General features: G+C 41.7%; 1 protein-coding gene across 1 annotated transcript; it reads right to left on the bottom strand.

Annotated features, from left to right (window-relative positions):
• Positions 1–833: 833 nt before the first annotated feature.
• LOC124776975 (uncharacterized abhydrolase domain-containing protein DDB_G0269086-like) lies at positions 834–14,524 on the bottom strand. The gene is made up of 2 exons (XM_047252219.1): positions 13,744–14,524; positions 834–1,033 (listed from the first exon to the last, which is right to left on the bottom strand). The coding sequence occupies exons 1-2, from the start codon at positions 14,522–14,524 to the stop codon at positions 834–836; spliced, it is 981 nt and encodes a 326-aa protein (XP_047108175.1).
• Positions 14,525–19,592: the final 5,068 nt, after the last annotated feature.

Raw genomic sequence — 19,592 nt, 5'->3', positions numbered from 1 at the left:
CTAACCTAAGGACATCACACACATCCATGCCCGAGGCAGGATTCGAACCGGCGACCGTAGCGGTCGTGCGGTTCCAGACTGTAGCGCCTTTAACCGCTCGGCCACTCCGGCCGGCGCAAATATTCCAACAATGAGTCCAACGAGCCACAGACGGCACACAGCACAGTCAGTGATTTTCATACAGAGTGCTACGTGGCGTTACCAACATAAAAACCTAGACAGCCTACCTACAACTTTGGTGGAAGGAGACTTCAGTAATAAGGCAATGCTGGTATGACCAAACAGCAACACAATAATCAATATTGAGCGAATATTCTGGGAGAGATGGACTTGAATTTCTTGTAAGTGGTACCAGTGTGTATTAGGAGAAAGACGTGATCCTCTTACAAGGGAGCAACTGTTAGTTAAAAACGCAACAGCAACGACTATGTCATGCTACAAGTGCACGGGGGCATCCCAGCCTTGGGTCTACAGGAAGACGAAACACTGTAAAAACATCACACAACTACCGAAAAAAAGAACCTGCTACCAGAACAGTGCATATTTCTTCACTTCGATGCGTAGATAGAGACTAATCAGCTCAGAACCAGTCTGACCTACCCTCCTACCTCCCCTTCTCCCTCCCTTTTCTCCCCTCCATAGACAGGGATACTAGTTTTCCCGGCCTGTTCTACCCTGTCGCTGATGGTACACGAAGAGCTCCATCCATTGCAGGTGCTCTGCTGTGATCGTTGTCGGGTTGACAATGATCTACTGTTTCAGGTCTGCAGAAATCAAGCATTTTTCTAGGAAATTCCGACCCACGGAGCAATAGCGAAATACTTGACTGGTCGTCACGCAACACCCGACAGCACGCTACGGCCCTTGGCTACGTCTCGTTGTGGGAAGAGGCAGCGCGTGCCAGAGACCCAGATGCCGAGACCCTGATGGCGCAGAGGCCGGCGGGCGTTGAAACCACGCAGGCGGCAGCTATTCAATACGCTGGAGCCGACCAGCTCACTGTCGCCGTTCGCTTCCAGCTGCCTCTCGCAACCTGAGCATTCACAATTAATGTCAGTGGAAGTCACATAAATAAACCGTCGTGCATGTGGGTATTACATACATTTCAGACAGAGGCCTCCACGCTATCTATTCATATGTTGTGGGTGCAGAAAACGCGGTCATTTTTACATCCGACAGCAAGCTACAATTCTCATCCTTCCCTCCTCGACACTTCTTAACATCCAACTGAGTAAATCTACGAACTTTGTCCACGATGCTGTTGTCGACGATGGATGAGCAAACTACTGATGTCGAAGCTCTATAATAATCATTTTTGTCGTATTTTTCCTCAATTTTACGTATTTTCCATCAGTTTCACAATTTTACCAGGCTTTTTCGTAATTTCAATGCACTTTACACAATTACTCTACTTCAAGACCACTGCTTTCGACGACTTCTCTCGTCAACAAACCGTCTAATTGTGTCGATCTCGTGATTCTATCATCCAATGACATGGATCTCAATTTCTGCATCTTGCCAGAGTACTCCTCCATTACTTTGCGAGTGCTATATACATTTGGACATACTGTGAACCCTGTTGTTGGGGCTATGATCATCTGAAGTGTTGGTGACATCTTTCAGTCTCAGACGCTATCCTACGAACGCGAGAATACTTTATGACTCCCATCCACATGGAGAGAGATGGCCAATCTTAATGAAATATTTCGGCTAATGAACTTAGTTTTTGCACCCAAACTGCAAAACAGTAGTTGTCTAGTATGATGCAGGCAGTATAACAGGGTAAACGATATGTCCACATTTACACAGCACTCGCAAACTACTGAAGATGGCGGTTTAGCAATGATACGGCAACAATTGAGGTCAATGGTGAATTGTCATTGGCTGGTAGCATAACGAAATCGACGCGATGAGGCGTTTTCTTGACGTGGGAAGTCATAGACAGTAATGGTTTTGAACTCTAAATTACGTTAAAACCTGGCAATATTGAGAAACTAGGGGGAAATTCGTAAATTTGACAAAAAATAAGAGAAAAATGATTGTCATAGGTCTCCAAACTCGACAGATTACTCGTCCACCATCTAGAACACTGAGCGAGGTGGTGCGGTGATTATCACACTGGACTCGCGTTCGGAAGGACGATGGTTCAAACATTTAGGTCTTCTGTGATTTCGCTAAATCGCTTCAGCCAAATAACGGGATAATTCCTCTGAAAGGGCACAGCTGACTTCCTTTCACATCCTTCCCTAACCTGATGGGACCGATGACCTCAGTGTTTGGTCTCCTCCTCCAAATCAACCAACCAACCAACCCTGAACAACAGCCTTGTAGACAGAGTTCGTAGCTTTACTCAGTTGTTGGGTGTTAAGATATAACGAGGAGGTAGAGATACAAGTTGTAGCTTGCTGTCGGGTGTGAAAATGACTGTCTTTTTTCCGGACATGTGAACAGATACCGTGAAAGTCGCTGTTCTGTACTGATACTTCTGCGTCTGAAAAGTTTGTAATAACCATACGCATGACAATTTACTCACGTGACTTTCACAGACACTAATTTCGAGTGCTCGGGGTACGAGAGGCTGCAGGCAGCAGACGGCGGCAGAGGGGTGGTCTGCGCCAGCATATTGTACAACTGCCGGCCGCAGTGGTTCAACGCCCGCCAGTCTCTGCGTCCGCCCGGTCACAGCATCTACATCTACATCTTCATCTACGAGATTACTCTGCTATTCACAATAAAGTACCTGACAGAGGGTCGAATGAACCATAGTCAAGCTGTCTCTCTACCGTCCACTCTCGAACGGTGCGCGGAAAAACGACCACTTAAATTTTTCTGTGGGAGCCCTGATTTCCGTTATTTTATCGTGATGATTATTTCTCCCTATGAAGGTGGGTGCCAATAGAATGTTTTCGCAATGTGGTGATTGAAATTTCATGAGAAGATCCCGTCGCAACGAAAAACGCCTTTGTTTTAATAATTGCCACTCCAATTCACGTATCATGTCTGTGGCACTATCTCCCCTATTTCGCCGTAATACAAAACAAGCCACCCTTCTTTGTACTTTTCCTATGTCATCCGTCAGTCCCACCTGATGCAGATCCCACACCGCACAGCAATACTCCAGGATAGGGGTGACAAGCGTGTTGTAAGCAGTCTCTTTAGTAGACCTGCTGCACCTTTTAAGTGTTCTGGAAATGAATCGCAATCTTTGGTTTGCTCTACCAACAAATTTAGGTTATTTGTAATTGTAATCCCTAAGTATTTAGATGAATTTACAGTCTTCATATTTGTATGATTTAACGCGTAATCGAAATTTTGTGGATTTCTTTTAGTACTCACGTGCATAACTTCACACTTTTCTTTATTCAGGGTCAATTGCCAGTTTACGCACCATACAGATATCTTTTATAAATCGCTTTCTAATTCTTTTTGGTCATCTGATGACTTTACCAGACTGTAAATGACAGCATCATCTGCAAACAATCTAAGATAGCTACTGAGATTGTCTCCTATATGGTTATCATAGAGCAGGAACAATAGAGGGCCTATAACACTTCCTTGGGGAAGCCCGGATATTACTTCTGTTTTACTCAATGACTTTCCATCTATTACTACGAACTGTGACCTTTCTGACAGGAAATCACGAATCCAATCCCACAACTGAGGCGATATTCCATAAGCACGCAGTTTGGTTAGAATGCGCTTGTGAGGAACGGTGTCGAAATCCTTCTGGAAATCTAAAAATATGGAATCAGTTTGACATCTCCCATCGATAGCACTCATTACTTCATGAATATAAAGAGATAGTCGTGTTTCGCAAGATCAATATTTTCTGAATCCGAGCTATGTGTCAATAAATTGTTTTCTTCGAAGTAGTTCATAATGTTCGAATACAGTATATGTTCCAAAGCCCTACTGCAAATGGACGTCAGTGATATGGACCTGTAATTCAACGGATTACTCCTACTTCCCTCTTTGGGTATTGCTGTGACTTGAGCAGTTTTCCAATCTTCAGGTACAAATCTTTCTGTGAGCGAGCGGTTGTATATAAATGCTAAATATGGAGCTATTGTATCAGCATACTCTGAGAGGAACCTGACTGGTATACAATCTGGACCGGAAGCCTTGCCTTTATTGATTTAAGCAAATTTCCGACACCGGGGATATCTACTTCTATATTTCTCATCTTGGCAGTTGCTCTTGATTTGAATTCAGGAATATTTACTTCGTCTTCTTTGGTGAAGGAGTTTCGGAAAACCGTGTTTAATAACTCTGCTTTAGTGGCACTGTCATCAGTGACTTCACCGTTGTTGTCGCACAGTGAAGGTACTGATTGCGTCTTGCCACTGGAGAGCTTTATAAATGACCAGAATATGTTTGGGTTTTCTGTCAGATTTCGATACGGGGTTTCGTTATGGAAATTATTAAAGGCGTCTCGCATTGAAGTACCCGATATATTTCGAACTTCTGTAAAACTTTGTCAGTCTTGGGGATTTTGTGTTATTTTAAATTTGGTATGCTTTTTTCGCTGCTTCTTGCAACAGCTATCTGACCCGTTTTGTGTACCATGGGGAATCAGTATCATCACTTATTAATTTATGTGGTATATATCTCTCAATTGCTGTCGATACTATCTCTTTGAAATCATTCCACAACTTTTTTACGCTTAGACGATCAGATCGGGAGAAGTGAAGACTGTCTCTTAAAACGGCGTTAAGAGAATTTTTATCAGCTTTAGATATGCTTTGCTTTTCTTTTTTGATGGCTGTACGTGGCATTCAGCCTAGCAGCAACTGCCTTGTGTCGCTTATACCTGTATTCTTCACGATACTCACCATTTGTCCAGAATTATTTGTTGCTAAGAGATCAATTATGCTTTCGAAAACATTTACGCTTCGAGTGGGGTCATGAAATAATTGTTCAAAATAATTTTTTGAGAAAGCATTCAGTACAATTTCGGATCACGTTTTATGCCTGCCGCCGGCTTTAAACGTACAATTTTTCCAACATATCGAGGGTAGATTGAAGTCACCACCAACTATAACTGTATGAGTTGGGTACCTTTTTTGAAATGAGACTCAAGTTTTCTTGGAACTGTTCAGCAACTATATCTTCTGAGTCGTGGGGTCCGTAAAACAATCCGATTAGTAATTGTGTCCGACTGTCGAGTATAACCTCTAACCATACTATTTCGCAGGAACTATCTACTTCAATTTTACTACAAGGCAAACTACTTCTGACAGCAATAAATACTCCACCACCAACTGTATTTAATGTATCCTTTCTGAACACTGTTAGGTCGTTTGTAAAAATTTCGGCTGAACTTATTTCCGGCTTTAGCCAGCTTTCTGTACCTATGACTATTTGACCCTCAGTGCTTCCTATTAGGGCTTGGAGCTCTGGTTCTTTCCCAACACAGCTACGACAATTTACAATTACATTACCGATCGTTTCTACAACTAACTTACTGTGTTTTACCTGTCCTCTTTTAGACAGACGCCCTTTCTGTGGTCCCCAGAGACCCTCTAACCTAAAAAACCTCCCCGTCCCTTCCACACAGCCCCCGCTACCCGAGCAGCCACTTCCTGTATGTAGTGGACACCTGACCTATTAAGCAGAACCCAGCAACTCACCACCTGATGGCACAAGTCAAGGCATCTGCAGCCTACACAGTCACAGAACCACCTGAGCCTCTGATTCAGACCCTCCTCTCGGCTATGCACCGAAGGACCACAGTCGGTTCTATCGACTATACTGCAGATGGTGAGCTCTGCCTTAATCTCGTAAGCAAAACTGGCAGTCTTTACCATTTCCGCTAGCTGCCGGAAAGCAGAGAGAATCTCCTCTGACGCAAAGCAACGCATGTCATTAGTACCGACATGAGCCACCACATGCAGTTAGCTGCACCCTTTACTCTTCATGGCATCCGGAAGCACCCTTTCCACATCCAGAATGACACCCCCCCCCCCCTCAGTATGCATATGGAATGCACACTGGCTTCTTTCCCCTCCTTGGCAACCGTGTTCCTAAGGGTCCCCACTACGTACCTAACATTGGTGCTCCCAACTACCAGCAAACCCACCCTCTGTGAATGCTCAGATCTCGCGGACCGATAAGTTTCCTCTTGAACAGGGTGAACGACTGCTATTGGCTCAGAGACATTGTCAGCCACAGATAACGCCCGAAACCTGTTCGTCAACGAACAGGGGAGGCCCTACAATCGGCCCGTCAGGAAGTTTTTCGCTGCCTGCCAGACTTTGGAATGATCTCCCACTCTACCACGGCTGAGCAGTCAACCTCAGTGCAGCCAGTACCCGCAGTGGACCGATAGGGGGACACATGGGACGTGCTCGATGTCCCTCACATCCCTGTGTCTAACCCCCCCACAGTGATGCCCCTTGGAAGCAGTCTCAAGCTGTGTGACAGAAGCCAATGCAGCCTGGAGCTGTGAGGTAAGGGTCGCCAACTCAGCTCGCATCTGAACACAGCAATCACAGTTCCTGTCCATTACTGCAGTCGCTCCTGTTTGGAGCTCGTAAAAATATGTAACAAATGAACGGTGTACTCAGTTTATTAGCACCAGGAATTCGAAGTGCTCTCTCACTAACAGTCTAAATGACACTGAGCTACACTAACCAAAACAAACAAAAGCCTATATGATACGAGGGTCGATAACTACGGCAGTACTGTACGCTACACTGTTATTAAAACAAAAGCTTGTGCCTAGCAAGCACTCCAACATGCAAGGAATTACAAAAATAATCTACTAACTACACAGGTAATTGTAAATAAGTCGCTCCCCTTGGAAGCTCGCAAAAATATATAACAAACGAACAGTGTACTCGCCTTAATAGCAGCAGGAACACAAGGTGCTCTGTCTCTGATGGTCTGTCTGACACTGAGATACAATAACCAAAACAAATAAAAATCTGTGCGATAGGAAGGTCGACTTGAGGTTCGATAGCAACAGTGGTACAGGACGCTATGCTGTTATTAAAAAAAAGCATCTGCCCTTCTGGCGAGTGATGCCTCTTCCCACCACGAGATGTAGCCAAGGGCCATAGAATGCTTTTGGCTGTTCCGTGACGACTAGTCAAGTATTTCGCTATTGTTCCGGGGGAAGTCATTTCCTAGAAATATGACTGATTTTTGCAGTCCTGAAACTGTATAAAATTGTGAACCCAACACCGACCACAGCAGATCACCTGCAGTTGATGGAGCTCCAAATGGTGGACACTTGCACTGTTCTGATGGAAGGTATTTACTGTTTTCTTTTTATTTCGATGATTGTGTGATATTATTGCAGTAATTCATCTTCATGTAGAGCCAAGGGTAACATGTAGTCATAGCATAACACAGTCGCTGCCACTGTGTTTTTTTAATAGTTGCTAAGACGATAACGTCTCTCTCCTCCTAAGACACAATGGTACCATTCACTAGAGAAACACGTCTATCCATCATGGAATGTTAGCATAATATTGATTATTGTGCTGTTGTTTGGTCCTACCAGCGTTACATTGTTAGTGGTGTCTTCCACTCACTATAGCTATAGTGTGGCTCTTGCTAGCTGAATGTATGTTTAAGGACTGTTGGATGGTGTCAGGTGCTTATTTTTTAGTACTGTATATTCAACATAGCATTCAGTGTTCTCGGTTCAATAATCACTGTAGCAAGTATAATTTCATACCATGAGTGTAAGTTCACACTTACTTATGTGAAGATTTCATTAAATTTAGTACTGTATCTGCTGTTTGCCCTCTTGCCATCACAGTATTCTTTTCAAATGCATAGGACTACACCCTATACACAATGTGAGGTGACATGAAGTAAAACTTCTGGGCTATGAGGCCGTGGTCTTTCGCGTCTGTTTCACTTTTCGTAAAAACTCTTTTCTATTATTTGCTTTATCATTGCTCGCGTAATAACGCATATACGAAAAGAGCCGCGAAATACCTTTTAGTAATGCTGTGCCATGAATTTCTTTATAATCATTAATTTTCAACAAAACAGAATATATTGGATTCTTATTGTTCTGTATCTGGTTTTCTATTAAAGGAACATTTTCCGTTACTGTAACTCACTATAAAAGTCAACATATCTTCCCTACTTTATCGTTATTGAAAATGAAAATTACTTTGTTATGAAATACTGATGTTACAGTTCACGAAGATTGTTCAACATCAAACCTTTGCAGTGGATTTTTGTTAATAGTAAAACACCAATAATTACCACGACCAGCACAAGAACATGAGACTATTGTCGGAGAAAAATACGTTTTTACTATAAGGTTTGCCAGACCAGAACTAAGCACAGCAAAACTCCTATTGTGTTACGAAGGTAAATTATTTTTTTTGTACTGTTAGCAATATATTATCAGCAGCCCGCGTCAACCTGCAAAACACATCATAAAATCTGCTGCGCTGCTCTGCAAGTCCGGAAGCTGAAAAAGATGATTTTATTTCAGTATTACCTTCCCGCTTCTTTGCGGTATGATCGATGTCTTTTAATGCAGTTTCAATGCGCCGCGGCAGCGGCTCGTTCGTTCGTAGCGCAGCTTTGCACCACGGATAATATTTAAATAACTGAAAATTTCTTAAAAGGATGGGATAATATACCAAGCAAGCTACTAGAAATAATAATGCAAGGTTTCATTAAATAACTCTATTCAAAACATTCAAATATGTTAACTAATACACACCTTTTACAATGATTACGTAATGGCGTACATCTGTTGACCATGACAAAAGAAGACTACATTAGCATTTACTGCAACGTCACAGGCTATCTTACTCGTACAACTCCAAGAAGAAGACAGAGAAATTAATGTTCGTTCTGTATTATTTATACTAGTGGTATTTTTTCATCTTTGTATGATATTTATCGTCTGTGCGGTTTCAGTACTCGCCGACACAGATATCATCTAAAATAAATAATAATAAAAAAATACATATTTCCATACAATAACAAAACATGATACACAATATTTTCTCTTTACTACAAAATATGTCTTTTGCTAATAGACGTTACAATGCCCCCTGGCAGCAATTGACTAACATTAAGAATGTTCGGCAATATGCTGCCACTAACGTCCGTTTTGTCATTGTCTATCACCTTGTTTGAAATATTCACTCTTCACTTCTTTACTCTTTTGCATTATAATTTTAATTACACTTTTTATAGTTTTTTCACACTTGGCGAGGCGACCGTAAACCTAGTCCCAGGGTCATTACAGCTTTCTGGCTCCCCCATTTGGGCTACGTGCGGTCAGAAAACCTGGGAAAACTTCGCCAGAGCCATGGTCATCTCACCTGGTTTGTCTTAACACGCGGTTTGATTATTCATCAAAAAAGGTTGGACTTTATCCAATGTTCACAGATAACGAAGGTTATTTATTACCCAATGTTAAACTTTTAGTCTCTCTGTTAAAAATGTACCTTCTACACTCTGTCACATTTGTGTTCTGTGTCACAATGAAAGTCAATCATTTAACAGTTTTATAGCAAGGTAATGGATTGTCTCTACACTTACTCACGACAAATGTTCTACCATTGTATGGCATTTGTGTCAGTTTGCTTCACTAATATGACGGAAACATATCTCATATATCATCGAACAAGTGAATGTTTTGAGTTTATACACAGTAAATTAAAAAAGGAAAAATGTTTGTCACGTAATTTCGTGTCCAATAAATCATTTTCATATTAGTACATTAACAACGTAGTTGGTAATGTTCGATTGAATGTCAACAATGTCGTCCGGAGCGGGCGGCGCGAAGCAATTGTTGCGTAGCGTCGTCTGGAACGCGGCGTGTCAACGACCGCTGAGGTCGACGACCTGCTCGCAGTAACAGCGACGGCGTGCTGAGGTGGCGCCCGAGCAGTCGCGATCCGCGCCGAACCATTCACCAATGTCGGCGTGTTGCAGTGGTTTCCCGCGACCGGCTGGCTGGCGGCACGGCACCCGTCTCTGCTTCTCCGCATGGCTCCCCGTCGTAACGCATGAAACAAATATTCCACAACGGTGTACTGTCTCTAAGGATACAAATTATTAGCTGTGGAAGAAAATGCACTTTGGTTAAAAGCGTTTATTGTTCATTACGCCGTCGCTTCGCTGGCTGATATGCACAGGCTGTTTTGGCGTGATAACAGGTTTCTTGCGACACTGGTATTTAGGGTTCGTCACACACACATTGTACTACACACTTTCATTTGTTCTCACGGTCGATTCGCTGCCAGAGCGTCTCTCAACACGTGAAATGTTTCGGTTCACACACACACTAAATGTTTCCGTCGAACGATGTTAGTTCGTATCGACTCTGAACGGATCACTAACTACCGTTTTCACTCACAGTGTCTTGTTCGTTGAGCACTGCACTACGACAGTTAGTCACTCAACACTTAACTTATACTGACGTATATATTGGTGCAGATACAACAGTCATTTTCTGTCCCTACTACACACAATATTCCGTCCTTTCCTAGATTGTTTATGCACACAGTTTATTTTTAATGCATAACAACTGTTCTTAGCATAATCACTCTCATCTCCATTGAGTCCATTGTGTTTACCTTGTCATTAGACACTTTTAATACTATTACTAGGCATATATGGCTTTTTTTGTAATTATTTAAAGGTGTGTGATTTTTGTTACATAGCTTTCTTTTCCTTTTTTAGTGTAGCTTGCCAGGTTATCACCCATCTAGCAAACAGATTTTACCATGTGCATGACAGCTTGACTTGGGCATATTGTTCAATAAATACTTTATTTAGTACTAGTATTATTTTTAACGGTTTGTCCTACAGGACTACAGTGTAGTTTCCGCGTAAATTGATTCGCGTACAGCGTAATTAATATTCAAGGGCGTGTACCAAGTACACAGGCTTCAATTGAAGCATCGATACATAGAAAGCGTAGGTCACACGGAACGGTTTTGTTTTGATTGAATTCTGCTCCAGTGTCGTTCTCAGATCACTATTGGCCGTAATTGCATCACATAATTATTTCGTACTACAAAGTCCATTTTTGGCTAGGAGAGACTCTCTCTCAGGGTTCCTTAATTCTAACACAATTACATCTGTTACATAGTTATATGAGATTGCATCATTAATTGTACTTACTTACTACAAATGAAAAATGATTCAAGAAATTAATCATTATTTTGTCAACAAAAAGATTATTCATTGCTTGAAGAGCATATCGTATTTTAATGACACTAACTGTCTGTAAACAAAGTCTTCAATTTGCCTGTTATTGCTCAGTTTACTGACTCTACTTCCTCAAAGTTTTAACTATATACACATTCTTTCATAAAACTAACATACTTATACTCTAAAACACAATTGAAATCTTCTTACTACTACTATTTACATCAGACATGTCACTGAATAAATAATTTTACATCTTTACGTGAATACAGTCCTTTTATTTTCCCCGTCTGGGGATGTGCTAACAAATAGCTACATTCGTGTGGCAACATCTTCCGAATCTCTTTAGCCACTACTTCCCTCCTCGACCAAGGGATGGTGTAAGATGCGCGACAGTATGTTTTATGGGGCATCACCTCTATGTGATAGTGGTACCCTTTGACTATTCCTGGTCGGTCGGTAAATACAATGTTATATTCTGATAACAGCTGCGTCAACTGTTGCTTTTGTATGTTGCTTAAACTTTCAGATTCCTGTACTTTGGTTTGAAATTCATCAACATTTGGTTCAAAATTTCTATCTCCTATACTCGGATAATAGAGATCCGTCACAGGTGAATAATCATTGAGGTGTAGTACCCAGGGTTTCCTACATTTGATGTTAATTCGATTGCAACATGGCATAAGTACCTCCTTCGATTTCATCATAGACAACACAATCCTCCTACCTTTATTAACTATGCTTAGTTTTCCCGAGGAGAGGTCGATCACTGCGTCCCTCTCACGGAGAAAATCTACTCCCAGAATGCAGGCCACCTTTAACCATTTAACAATGAGGAACGAGCTCACTATGGCTTCGCCCTCCTTACAAATTTCCACCTGCACCTGGTACTTAACTAATTGGCTCTGTGCACTTATAGCTCCAGACACCTTGCAATTATTAACCGGGAAAGTCGGTATGCTACGTCCCTTCCCTAGCACTTTAAACAACTCTGTACTCATTACACTCACTGAGGCACCTGTGTCAATGATTATATTCACTGCAACATCATTGATTTTCGCTTCTATTATGGCTTGCACATTTTCGTTGCTATTTCTCTTACATTCATGCGGTTCGGTCAGTAGATCTTTATCCATACTGATACCGTCGTTGTATCGCAGCATATGTATTCCAGGGATATTATTGTCATTCGTGTTGCTCTCACTCCACCCCTCGGCCAGCGATGGAGAGCATATCGAGGCCGATTTTAGTTTCTTGGATGGCTTGCTTGCGAGGTACTTAGACGGCTATTGTCCGCGACCTCTACAATGTTTACGTTTTGGTTTGTGGGCCGCCACGACTGCACAATAGGCGCGTTTTGCAGTGGTGGTTTGTTGTTATCGTACCGGTCATTACCCTGCCGTTCTGGGCTTGGTCGCTGATTCTGATTCCAATTACGATTACCGTCATTGTAATTGCTATGCCACTGACCTCGCGCATTTTTCCAGCGGTTGGTCCCTGGCAGTCCGGAATCGTACCGGTCGTCAAACCGACACTTTTTTATTATGAGACGGCTGACCATACCCGTTTTGATTTCTACCATTATTACAATTTTGCGAATGCTCTTGCCGCTTGTTACCACTCCCACCATTTCCATGGTTGTGGTTTTGTGCACTATTATTTCTGTCATGTTTACACACTGATCCATTATTCCGCGAGTGATCACACGCTGCTTTTGCGTCTTCCTGGATTAAGTCTATTGAATCTAGAACAGACAGGAAATGTTCCATGTCGCTTTCTGGTACGTGTATTAATTTCTCTTTTATATGAATGGGTAAATGTGATTTAAGGAGTCTTATTATGTCGCTTGGTGAGATAGGCTCGTCCCAGTAGCGCGTTTTGTTTATGTACTTCTCAAAATACCGTCTCAGATTCCCAAGACGGGGTGAGTACGGTTCCGGATTGTATACTTCTTTTCTTAGCCGCTCTTGTATACAAGGCGACCAGTATTTCGACAAAAACGCCCTCTCGAATTGTTCATATGTCATGCAGCTGTCTGCTACTTCCGTAGCCCACAACGCTGCATCACCCTGAATGTATGACATTACGTATTGAATTTTCTGTGCTTCATTCCACACACTAGGCAAGATATTTTTAAAGCTTTTTATGAATACTACTGGGTGTACTGACTTCCGTTCAGTAGTAAACGTTTGAAATAGCCTATTTTTATCAAACTTTCTTCAACTAATATTTTTGAACTATACTGGTTTGCTCCTGGGACATATGCTGTGTGCTCCGAACCGAAGCTACAGCTCTTCGCATTATCGCCTAAAGATTCACCATTGTTGCGTCGCATATAAGTTTGTGCGTTGCCAAACACATTGGCTGTTGGCGACATAGTTTCATGTTCAAGATGTTTGCTACTTTGTGCTAAACCCTTTTCCAAGTCGGATATCCGTTTGTTAATATTCACTTGCCACTGCGGAATATCCTCACTGAGTATTTGTTTGACGGTTTGCACGTCGTTCTGTACCTGACTATTTATTGCGGTACTGAACGAGTCGGAATCTCTATCTGCCATAGCTGCTTGTACCTTAGAATTAATATTTTTGTCGATCTCACTCTCCTTCACTTCTAGCCATGAGTTGAATTCAGTTTCAATTTTAGTTGCTTGTTCGTTCCACTTCTGCTCTACAAGCTGTGTGGAATCTACTTCCAGCTTTTCTAATCGGTTGGCTAAGACACCTATTTCATCTACCATGTTAGTGTTTGCTACTTGCAGGTTGTTGACCTGTTCAGTCAACTCCTGCACGGCCTTAGGTATCGACTCATAATTCTGTTTCATACAGGCAATCTCTTTTTTCATATGTTCTAACGATTGCACAAGTTGCTGGTCCCGCTCAGCTTGCTGGCGATCTCGCTCCGCTTGCTGGCGATCCCTCTCAGCCTGCTGGGCAAGTAAATTTTCTGTTAATTGGCGATCTCGCTCAGCTTGCTGGGCAAGTAAATTTTCTGCTAACTGGCGATCTCGCTCAGCTTGCTGGCGATCTCGCTCAGCCTGCTGGCGATCTCGCTCAGCCTGCTGTGCAAGAAAGATCTCAATTTTTTCGTCTTTTTCAGCTTGTTGTTGTGCAAATTTTGCCTGGTAATGCAGCACGCGCTCTAATATCGCCTGAAGTGAATATCCACCAGGCAGATTACCACTCTCTGGTTCCTGCTTTTCTGGAGGTGGTGTAATTTCTTTATCTACCTCTCCTTGAGCACTGGTGGGCGGCGGCATCACTTCCTGTGTCCCTGCCCCCACATTTTCGCATGGTATATCCTCAAAGAGAGTACTTGTACTGCTTAATGCACCCGTTTCTACATTTCCTGCACTAACTAATGGCTGTTCCTCAGTATCCATATTGCTTGGACGTTGACTACGCAATTTAACCATATTCATAAATTACCTACTCGAACACAAGACCTGACAGTTTCCACTTGCACACAAAATATCTTAATTTATCTACAATACAATGCACACTAAAAATTGCTATCTACAATCAGCTTTGTCCTGTCATAAACACTAACATCAAACTACATACCACTAGCGATACGAGATCACTTCACTGGAGTTAAGCTTCTATAAACAGGACAACTACACTGTAGTCTTACCTTTAATTTATCTGATCTCGGGGTTCGGCTGCCCCCGGATTATGTAGTCGTTACAGTTTCTCAGTACTATCAGGATCATTTCCTCTGACTCGCTTGCAGTGGTGCGTTTTTCCATGAAAAATTTTTGTACATTCATTAATACATGGCATTAATCATGATACACATACATACATTTATCACTAAATACATACATACATATATATATATATATATATATATATATATATATATATATATATATATATATGTGTGTATATATATAACAATAGACACTGAAATGAAATTACATAAACATTTATTTTCGTGGCCACTGCAAATTCGAGCCCCGCGTTTTTGGGCGACAGTTTCGCGTCTGTTTCACTTTTCGTAAAAACTCTTTTCTATTATTTGCTTTATCATTGCTCGCGTAATAACGCATATACGAAAAGAGCCGCGAAATACCTTTTAGTAATGCTGTGCCATGAATTTCTTTATAATCATTAATTTTCAACAAAACAGAATATATTGGATTCTTATTGTTCTGTATCTGGTTTTCTATTAAAGGAACATTTTCCGTTACTGTAACTCACTATAAAAGTCAACATATCTTCCCTACTTTATCGTTATTGAAAATGAAAATTACTTTGTTATGAAATACTGATGTTACAGTTCACGAAGATTGTTCAACATCAAACTTTTGCAGTGGATTTTTGTTAATAGTAAAACACCAATAATTACCACGACCAGCACAAGAACATGAGACTATTGTCGGAGAAAAATACGTTTTTACTATAAGGTTTGCCAGACCAGAACTAAGCACAGCAAAACTCCTATTGTGTTACGAAGGTAAATTATTTTTTTTGTACTGTTAGCAATATATTATCAGCAGCCCGCGTCAACCTGCAAAACACATCATAAAATCTGCTGCGCTGCTCTGCAAGTCCGGAAGCTGAAAAAGATGATTTTATTTCAGTATTACCTTCCCGCTTCTTTGCGGTATGATCGATGTCTTTTAATGCAGTTTCAATGCGCCGCGGCAGCGGCTCGTTCGTTCGTAGCGCAGCTTTGCACCACGGATAATATTTAAATAACTGAAAATTTCTTAAAAGGATGGGATAATATACCAAGCAAGCTACTAGAAATAATAATGCAAGGTTTCATTAAATAACTCTATTCAAAACATTCAAATATGTTAACTAATACACACCTTTTACAATGATTACGTAATGGCGTACATCTGTTGACCATGACAAAAGAAGACTACATTAGCATTTACTGCAACGTCACAGGCTATCTTACTCGTACAACTCCAAGAAGAAGACAGAGAAATTAATGTTCGTTCTGTATTATTTATACTAGTGGTATTTTTTCATCTTTGTATGATATTTATCGTCTGTGCGGTTTCAGTACTCGCCGACACAGATATCATCTAAAATAAATAATAATAAAAAAAGTACATAATTCCATACAATAACAAAACATGATACACAATATTTTCTCTTTACTACAAAATATGTCTTTTGCTAATAGACGTTACAGGTCGAACAGTTGAAATTCCTCTTCTTTTCATTTCCTTGCCAACTGTGAGCAACATCTTCCGAAGTGAGTCAACGACTGGCTGTTGGGCCGTTGAGGTCCTGTATATACAGAAAGCATAGAGAGCGCCACCACTCGTCACATGATGTCATTACTCTCAGTCACAGGTAAACGGCTGTCACATCGTTGGTACAAAGTCGGCCACCTAATCTTATCTAACATTAAGACTTCTTCCTGTCTGTTAAAAGTATTGTGGTGTTTATAAGTCTCTATAGCTTCTCTGTATATATGTGCATAATAATGCAATGTCTTAGGTAGCAAGCTTGCCTCCCCTCCCCCACGTGGATCCTCTAAGACTTAATTCCGTTTCCACACCGTCTCCTTTTCCTCGAACGGATAGGATCCTTTACACCTCCCACAAACTTGATCCCCCTCACCCACTTGTCTCTCCCATTTTTTAACACCCCCATCCACTGCCGTGCCTGTACTCCCACATCCCACCCACTCCCCATCCCTCCACACTCAATACCCTTGCCCAAGGTGGCTTCTGCCAACTCCTCCTCCCTGATGATGCCCTCATCCCCTCCATCTACCCCTCCTTCCTCTGTATTTTTCCTCCAGGGCACCCGCTTTCCCTTCTCTGCCTCCTCTCTTCCTCCCTCCCTCCCCACCCCCCCTCACCGGGCTTCCACGCACCCCCCTATCCCCTCCCCCCGCCCTTCTTCTCTCCCACTGGCATCAACCCCCTCCCCCTCTCCCTCCTACCCTCACCTCTTCCCTCTGGCAGGCTCCAGCTTTTTTGTGTGAACTGTGCGTCTTCGTGTGCCAGAGATCGTCGCCGCAGTGCTCGTGTTTGTCGTCCCGTCGGTGCATCAGTGTCTCTCTGTCCGAACTCCTCTCTTCACGTGTGACGTTCTGCATTCTCCGTTGTGTGCAGTGTTGAACTATTTTATTTTGTCAGAGCAGTACGTCGGTGAACGACTTCACTTATTTTTACTATGTTTGTCTCCCGTTTTTGTCCCCCATGTATGTTTGCTGCTCTGTATTCCTGTTATACTGTGTGTCTTTCCTATGGCCGGTTCTAGGCGCTTCAGTCTGGAACCGCGCGACTGATACGGTCGCAGGTTCGAATCCTGCCTCGGGCATGGATGTGTGTGATGTCCTTAGGTTAGTTAGATTTAAGTAGTTCTAAGTTCTAGGGGACTGATGACCTGAGATGTTAAGTCCCATAGTGCTCAGAGCAATTTGAACCATTTTTTTCTATGGCGGAAGAGCCACTGCCGACCTACCTTGTTGTATCAAACTGACAATAAAGAAAAAAAACTAATAAGCTTGTCTCACTAAATTTTATTTCATGATCACCATTTTTAAAAACATCTGGCGTTATGGCCAATTTGTCGGTGTATCCTAGACGACAGTTCGTTTTGTGTTCAGTTAGGCAGGTGTTAACACTTCTTTTCGTTGTTCCAATATAAACCTTACCACAACTGCAAGGAATTTTGTACACCACAGGGGTTGCAAAATGGTGTCTCTCGTCTTTCGGCGATCTTAAACATTCACTGACTTTCTTGATGAAGTATTGTTTCAACTCTAAACTTGGCCAGAACTTTTCTAATACTGTCAGTAATACTGTGGATAAAAGGAAGAAAAACTATCTCAGATGATGGTTGTCTTTGTTGCCTGTTTTCGGATACTTTTCTTCTGGGATGGATTGCTCCATCTATCTCATTATCAGCGTATCCATTTTTCTTAGAGGCTGTTTGCAAATAACTTAGTTCCTCGTGCAAATAAACTGGTTCACATATTTTATCATCCTTGTCAACCAATGTTTTAATAACACACCATTCCGTCTGGGATGATGGTTCAAATCCTAACGGAGGTAACGATCGGTATGTGCATCTTTCCCATATACCTTAACACCTAAAGTCCCATCTGCCATTTTAATTACTGAAACATCCAAAAAATTGAGTAATGGATAGCCTAATTTTAATTATTCTTCCACTAGTGAGTTGAGTGTAACGAGGTACGAGCAGACTGGTTGGCTGTCGCTTTATCCCCATGCGCTAACATAAGTGCTCGGTCTCAAGCACTCTCTTCTAATATTCAACAGACCCGTAAAACGTCGCCCCTCAATTTCTCAAAAACGCCCGAGAAATGGTTCGTATAAGAGTAGCATTCGTTATATCTACAAATGCACTGCAACCGTACGAAAGTTGAGCAAAATCCGTGATCCGTTGCTTGTTTGCTTCCCCTCAAATTGTAGGTTTCCACCGATTGCTGCCATTCGTCTGTCTATGGCGAGAAACTGTAAATAAAAGCACGAAGTTATTTGAATGATCACAAGGCCTTCTGCTATCTCCTACATTTAAAAAAGCTACTAGTCAATATCCCGTATCCCGTTTTTTTTTTTCTTTTCTTTTTTTTCCAAGACGTAGTAATCCTACAGGCAACATGAGGTGTCTTACTGTCTGTGGACAATTTTAAAAGACTTTTAAGTGCCATAGGCAAAAGAGCATCATGGATGCCCAGCTTCATACTACATTTTACGAAACTAACTTTTTAACCAGGAATAAGAGACTCCTTTCTTATATTATCTTATTAAAAATTTCATTTTTATTTGTTTTAAAGCACTCATTTGTTTTAAAGCACTCATTTGTTTTAAAGCACCGTCATAGTAGTGGTGACCACTGCGGTAGTCCGTTCTCTCTGCCCATCGTACAAGAGTCGTTTCTAAACGAATGTACTTTGCAAAGCGAAAAACATATTTCTCATTGGCGCCCCGAATTGTGATTCACCTATTGCTACTACAGCCTTAAGTACTCACTTAAAGAACGAAGTGCAATCAAAATCTCAAAATACAGTTAGAAGTTACTGTGGGCTTAGTGATATGACAGGAAATAAACGAACACGACATTCTAACCCATACATTTCGCATTTATTTGCTTCTTTGCATTTTATATTCTCATTTCGTATTGAACTTCTCGAGAGTTAGTTCGGTTCACTTTTAAAGATGTTTCCTCTTCATTCCCACTGCTACCATTATTCCAGCAATTACACTTATTCCAAATACAATCATTATTTACAACTATAAAAGTGGCTTAAAATTTTTTAGAATGTCCCCCCCCCCTCCACACACACACACACACACACACACACACACACACACACACACATGTATATACAGGCACATACTGGAGAAAGGTAGGAGGGGGTGGGGGGGCGGGTTCGCAGCTGTCTTGATGCCAATATATTCAGCCATTGACTTTAAAAATTGTTCAGATCAAAATATAACCATGTATGAA

This window comes from Schistocerca piceifrons, chromosome 1 (assembly GCF_021461385.2).
Source record: "Schistocerca piceifrons isolate TAMUIC-IGC-003096 chromosome 1, iqSchPice1.1, whole genome shotgun sequence".
Classification (NCBI taxonomy): domain Eukaryota; kingdom Metazoa; phylum Arthropoda; class Insecta; order Orthoptera; family Acrididae; genus Schistocerca; species Schistocerca piceifrons.
This window is presented reverse-complemented; position numbering and strand designations above follow the sequence as displayed.